Genomic DNA, 6,840 nt, shown 5'->3' on the forward strand with positions numbered 1-6,840 from the left:
TTATCCTGATCTAATCTCTCACTAACGGCTTGGGTACAAGTCTTAAGTCATTGTTGATATAATCAGCATTAAACAAGTATCCATTATATACCCCCTACTCTGGTTTAATAAGACTGACTGAATCATAGCATTATTAATATCATACATGTTTCATCAATGTTTGCTTATCTAGATAAAATTTTCACAACTTATTTTTATTAAAAATTTTATTTTTATGTTAATGTTGTTTCATTTTTAGTATTTAAGGGGCAAAATCATTCTAAAATGACGTCTGAAATCTCCCAAGTCAATTGAAAAACCAGAATTTTAAATTTACTTCAATAGTCCTATTAATCATTAACCTTGCAGACTTGCTCAAAAGATCACTTGTAAAGATAAGTCACTCTGTGACCAGAATTAGTAAAATAATCCGTATCTACAGAGCACATTCATATGGTTATGTTGATCTAACTCAAAATTATTACCACCACCATATGTATAGATCCCCTGTAAACATACTTCATTAAATATTCCACTGATTTCAAAGCACTGTTTTATGTACTAAGATAATGCCAATTTAACTATGACACGCCATCGATTACAAAGTGCGTCCTGAGGACTCTTTCAGATGAGAATGTATATTATACTCCAAATAATTTACCTCTAATTCTCCAAAATACTTTTCCTGCCTCCCTCCCACTCCATGCACCCACTATTAACAGCAGAACCTTAAAGCCCTGATTGATGACTACCCCACGAAACACTAAAGAAAACTCTATCACACTTCAATGCTATCAATACTTTTATTAGCAATGGAGACTGCAAGAAAGGAATTTCTGAAATCATACTACCCGGTACAGAAGCTGAAAAACTTTACCCTGCCTTCTATTTCCCTCCTTTAGCAATCAAAACAGGCATGTGGGGGTAGGAAAGTTGGGAAAGTGTACATTTCTGAACTGGGAATGAGAACCCAAATTCTAGTCCTGGATGGCTGACCTTGACCAATTCACTTAACCTGAGAACCTATGACAACCTCTGAAGTCTTTCCTAGCTCTGAAATTTCATCACAGAGGGTTGGGATTGTTTTACTATAAAAAGCTATTTATCTCCAAGTAGTTACAACCAATATTCAGCCTCAGTGGACAAAAGGCAGGCTCTCACTACACTACCCACAGTCAATCTCTTTGGCTGGGTTTTGTTTGGACATGGAAGACCTGTCCCATAAGCCACAGGAACGTTACTGGCCCTTTGTCTTCCACCTTGACTTCTCTCCTATGTACATATCCACTGTGACTTGTTTCCAGGAAAGCAGCAGCCCACTCTTCCCGACAACATATCAAGACACAAGAGGTTAGTATCTGTGCAGACCCTAACAAAGGTTAACAAGTAATTCTTAACAATCAACCTATTTAACAAGGATTCAGTCCTCTGCTCAGGTACTTTTATTACCCTTTGGCTATGTGATGTAAACAGAAAAATCAGAATCTGATGTGTTTTTGCAAAGTAACAGATGGGAACATTCAAACTATTATTTTACTAGAGAACTTTCTGGCTCCAGACAAAGGAAAGAAGTATTCAGAAGTGCAAAAACTTCACAGGAAAAGAAAAAATAGGTTAGGACAACGGGCATCAGATGTGGACACGGTGACTGGAAACTATTTTGAACAAAAAGTAATATGGGACATGATATTATGAAAATAAGTGATCGTAAGACAACCCTCCCATACTTATGTCTGAACCTGTAAGACCTAAAGGTTTCTCTATTATTATCCAGTTGCCTAAGTCTAAAGAGCCAATTCAACAAAAATGACCACATAATATTTATGTTATCAGCAAATTAACCTGTTAAGGTTCAGAAAATAATTTGTACATTACTCTTTACAAATTACCATCATCTGTCAGTTCCCCCCTCACTCTGATAGCTTGTCTATACCTCACAGTAACAGATCAAAAAAGCAAAATTTGCCTTTCTAGAACTGCCACACTGCAAGGTTGTGGGGCCAGTGGATGGTGGTAGGGTGGACACAAATGAAGCAGCAGGGTGCTGATTAGAAATCTTGCTCTCACCAACTTCATAAAAACATAGTCAAGATTTTGCCTGAAGTATCCCTGATTTCTTCATTTATAATCTGAAAATTTAAATGTGATCAGAGCAACCCCAGTATATATTAATCTACAGAATGCTCCTTAACATCCAATTACTATAACAGTTCTTTTAAGACCTCCCCTCCCCCACTACTCACTTATCACGGTGTGTATATCATTCCAGTCCTAAGCATCAAAGGCCCAATTCAAATGGATACCATAGTTTTTCTCCGTGTATATTTAATGCTAAAGAAACAAACCCCAATGGACCATAACCTTCACTCAGACTAACATGGCATTCTACTTGCCTGGCAGGATCACAGATCATAAATTCCTCAGAAATCAATCCGCAGAATAAAGCAAGGACAATACTCAGAAGAACCCTGCCTAGGGCCTAAATTAAAAAAACAAATCAGTTTTTAGGAGGACACCACGTCCCTCCCTAGGAAGTACAATGTGGCCAAGAAAGAAATAAAACAGAATATGAAGTCCTCAAATAAGATATCAAACAAAAAATCTGCAGGGTAAAAAAAAAAAGTTAGCCGGTGTCATAGTAATAAAAAGATCCCTTACCATGACAACACAAACTTCGGTAAGCTACCCCAACTCAAACAGCCCACGGCTGGTTAACAGTACACTTCACCTACTCAGTGCCAGAGGGTACTGCTAAAAACAAAACACTTTTACATGTAAACTCCATTTCAACAAACAACAAGAACTTAAAGCAGGAAAGAAAAGGTGAGCTTCTAAGCAAATTTATAAAAAACATGACATACAAATATTACCCAGCAACTTCATACTTTGAAGGGAGTAGGGGACAGCAACAACTGACTAGGTATTTTGTGGCCAAATGAAGAAAGAACATGTTGTTTTTATGTGCTTGATTTTTACCTTTACCTGAAGTTCTCCCTGGAGAGACAGAAACACGACTTTTCCTCGTACGGTTTGACTGCTGGGGTGTCGGGGAATGACGAGTTTTTGGTGGTGGAGTTGCTGGAGGTGATGGCCTGTGCCTTCGCCTCGGAGGACTTGCTGAAGGAGATAACCTACGAGTTTTTCGAGGGGGGCTGGATGTCCTCTTTGGAGGCTTCTTTGGCGGTGACCGGGAACGAGATGAAGAAGAGGACGAGCTACTCCCGGACAAGGATGCCGATGAACGCCTTCTTCTGTGGAATAAAGTACTCATGTTCATTAACTGCATACTTACAGAAAATGACCTTACAGGCATGTACAGTTTACACAACAATACAGCTATTTTTATCCAACTTTTGAGTTTATGTAGCTAAGCACACAAATGAGGTTTTTTTTTTAATGTGAAACAAAACCATAACCTAGGACAGGAAACAGCTAGTTCTGAGACTAACTAAATAACTTATTCTGATAAATGCTTCTGAGTTGTCTTTCCAGTAGTTATAAAATATGTCAAGTGCTATAAGAGAATAACTAACCAGTCTCTTCCCTCCTTAGGAATAATATGAGTGTTTTGGAGTTTGCGTACAAAATTTGGGTGGCAAAGTATTTTTTTCATTTAATAACACAATGTCATGCAACCTTTATGTTGCATTTTTTAAAAAAACGTGCAAGATTAGGAATTCATTTAGCTACATAAACTTAGAAGCAGGGGACTCTCGAATTCTGCGGCAAAATTTGTGGTAAGTTCTGTTGCAATTATGTGTACCTGCAGAATTCACCTTTGGCGGAAGAATTCCTGAGAACCTGAAAAAAAGAAACCCTACCTTAAGTGTGAGATAAAAACTGGCTGAAAGGGAATCTTACACAATCTGCAAATTATCTTGACTGTTAAATGGCTCAGTAAGCAATTAAAACAGGCTGCTTGCAAAACTCCAATATAAGAAGTAGCTGTTTCCACTGATCTTATGCTAGAAAGCACCAGTATTACTTTTTCTCCAAAGGAGAAACAATCAATTTTAGAAAAGTGTGATGCCTAAATTGACTGACCATTTACATCTTCAGTCTCAGTTATCGGTAGTAACATCAATTCCGTAATTTTTAGTATTAGTTATAAAAAATGGTTCAATATACCTTGACAAGCCCTCCCCAAAGAAAAATATCTTGTTTGTTTTTGCTTTATTTTGGCCACACCACATGGCTTGTGGGATCTCAGTTCCCCACCAGGGACAGAACCCGGGCCACAGCAGTGAAAGCGCCAAATCCTAACCACTAGACCACCAGGGAATTCCCGAAAAGTATCTTTTTTAAAAATATGGGACCCTAGGGGCTTCCCTGGTGGCGCAGTGGTTGGGGGTCTGCCTGCCGATGCGGGGGACGCGGGTTCGTGCCCCGGTCCAGGAGGATCCCGCGTGTTGCGGAGCGGCTGGGCCCATGGGCCGTGGCAGCTGAGCCTGCGTGTCCGGAGCCTGTGCTCCACAGTGGGAAGGGCCGCGGCGGTGAGAGGCCTGCGTTCCGCCAAAAAAAAAAAAAAAAAAAAAAAAAAAGTGACTCTGAAAAACCTCAGACTGCAGAAACAAAATTACGGACCTTACTGCTTACCCTCTTTTATTTACAAGTTGATTTGGTTCCTTGAAAATACCTTATAGACTCAAAACACAAAAATTTCTGTCCTAAGTATAATCTGAAACACAATCACTAGTTCCTTCAAAAAAACACGTGAAATGCATCATAAAGAACGCACAGGGGCTTCCCTGGTGGCGCAGTGGTTGAGAGTCCGCCTGCCAACGCAGGGGACACGGGTTCGTGCCCCGGTCCAGGAGGATCCCACATGCCGCGGAGTGGCTGGGCCCGTGAGCCATGGCCGCTGAGCCTGCGTGTCCGGAGCCTGTGCTCCGCAACGGGAGAGGCCACAACAGTGAGAGGCCCGCGTACCGCAAAAAAAAAAAAAAAAAAAAGAACGCACAAAACTCTGCTACCAGTGCACCATGCCTCCACTTAGGGCAGGTGTAGCAACAGTCTTTTTGTTAAAAGTTATAGATCCTAACATTTTACCTTATGCTAATTTAAAAATGATTTTTAAAAAAGAACACTGGTATTGACAGTGACTTTTATGCCCAGTCTCTTCAAAAATAGATACCAAACTGCTAATAACGGTTAAATCTATGGAATGGGATTGTGGGTAATTTTCAATTCATCTCATTTCTGTTTGAATTGTTTACAATAAGTACTCTTCTTTAATGTGAAAAAGACACATTAAGAAAGGTATAACGCAAATGGGTTATTTTAATACTGGTAAAGCACTTTACTGGCTCTGTAGTCATCTATATTCAGAAACTAGTGGTAATTAAAAGCCAAAGGGAGAAGGTGGCTAATTCCCTTACTTGATAGGATTTCTTGGTAGGGTCTGAAGTGGTAAAGATTATTAACACAAATAACTGGTAAGATTAACACAAATTCACCAATAATTTGTTTTTTATTTTCCAACACTAGACTAGTGTTATCACTACACAAATAACAGCATTACATCTCAAATGAGGTATCTCTTATTAAGACATTACCTATTATTACTCATGAGTTCTTTTTTTCCAGGGGAGCACTAATTCAAAGATTAGCCTAAAACAAACATGGTGTACTTTTGTACATCTGACAATTTCAAACTGAAAGAAACCAAAAAAACAAAAAACCCCAAAACTCTCACCGTCTCACTGGAGATCTACTCCTTCTGTGCCTTGGTGGAGGAGGCATTCGTCTCGGTGGAGTTCTTCTTCGAGGAGATGGCCGTCTTCTTGGGCTTGGCCGCCTTCTAGGTGAGTATGATCTGCCGTAACAGAATTAGAATCTGAGTAAATCATGAGCAAGGAATGAATTCCTTAAAATAGTTTTCTCGACAGCTACATTTAAAAAATGGATTTCAAGGGACACGATTTTCTACTTGTGTAGAGATTTTTAATGGAACCTAGAAAGTGTCCTTAAATTGTTGCTGGAAATCCAAAGCGTAACATTTGTGCTAAATGTTTTCCACAGCTTTGACGTAATTTACCTAATTCTACCTAGGAGAGTAGCACATAAAATCTAAGACCTATGCAGATCTTAAAGCCACTACTCACCTTGATCGGGATCTATGGCGCCTTCTCGGTCGAGTATGAGAAGGAGAGCGAGAACGTGTCCGGGATCTTGACTTGGAACGCGACCGAGATCTTGGTCGGGTCTTCTCCTTTTCCTTTTCCTTTTTGGAGTTTTTCTCCGGAGAAGGTTCTTTAGGCTCTGGTACTGGTTCAGGCTTGGGAACTTTCAGGATGTCACTGTGTGGGGGGAGAAAAAGCTTATTTTGTGCCTTTTCTATTCAGACTCCTAAGTCTTAATACAGTAATATAAAAAAGCTGTTTCTTTAAAAAGTTTTCAAAATCCATGAAGACATCTAGAAAGATATATACACATCAGTGAAATCCAGTGAACTAACAATTCTAATCACATACATTTTTTTAAAAGTGCAAAGCTGTCCATAATAGTGGGGGAAAAAAGGGCAAGTTACAGTATATAAAATATCTGAAGCAACACAACCAACAGATAGCAGTGGTCACCTTTGGGTCATCTTACTTATACTCCCCTATACAATCTGAATTTCTTTTCAACAAGCCAACTTTATAATTTAAAAAATCTACAAGTAAAACAAGTATTTTTTTTAACACACAGGTATCATATTTACGGTCACTTAATAACAGGCTAAAATTGTGATATTTATAAATGAATTTTTATGTACTTGCCTAGTAGAAGTGGCCTCTTGTACTGAAGGTTCTTTTACTTTCACTGATGGCTCTGGGAGCTCTGGAGTTTTTTCCTTCTTCTCTGGAGCAGGGGAAGGAC

The 6,840-nt window shown here is 39.2% G+C and overlaps 2 protein-coding genes across 21 annotated transcripts in view; both read right to left on the bottom strand.

Annotated features, from left to right (window-relative positions):
- NCMAP (non-compact myelin associated protein) overlaps nucleotides 1-6,840 on the bottom strand; it is a 561,420-nt gene that overhangs the window by 448,610 nt on the left and 105,970 nt on the right. The gene's annotated exons all lie outside the window — the stretch shown is intronic.
- The window catches only part of SRRM1 (serine and arginine repetitive matrix 1), a 32,367-nt gene that overhangs the window by 17,752 nt on the left and 7,775 nt on the right, over nucleotides 1-6,840 (bottom strand). For 11 of the 17 annotated variants that reach the window (XM_049695601.1, XM_049695606.1, XM_049695590.1 and 8 more), the window contains 4 exons: nucleotides 6,745-6,840; nucleotides 6,084-6,282; nucleotides 5,675-5,794; nucleotides 2,956-3,230 (listed from right to left, as the gene is read on the bottom strand). The exon at nucleotides 6,745-6,840 is cut by the window's right edge. In XM_049695601.1, coding sequence (XP_049551558.1) covers nucleotides 2,956-3,230; nucleotides 5,675-5,794; nucleotides 6,084-6,282; nucleotides 6,745-6,840 — 690 coding nt within the window. The remainder of the gene's footprint in view (nucleotides 1-2,955; nucleotides 3,231-5,674; nucleotides 5,795-6,083; nucleotides 6,283-6,744) is intronic. The other 6 variants (XM_049695604.1, XM_049695602.1, XM_049695581.1 and 3 more) reach the window with 1 other exon arrangement.

The sequence above is a fragment of the Orcinus orca genome, chromosome 1 (assembly GCF_937001465.1).
Source record: "Orcinus orca chromosome 1, mOrcOrc1.1, whole genome shotgun sequence".
Classification (NCBI taxonomy): domain Eukaryota; kingdom Metazoa; phylum Chordata; class Mammalia; order Artiodactyla; family Delphinidae; genus Orcinus; species Orcinus orca.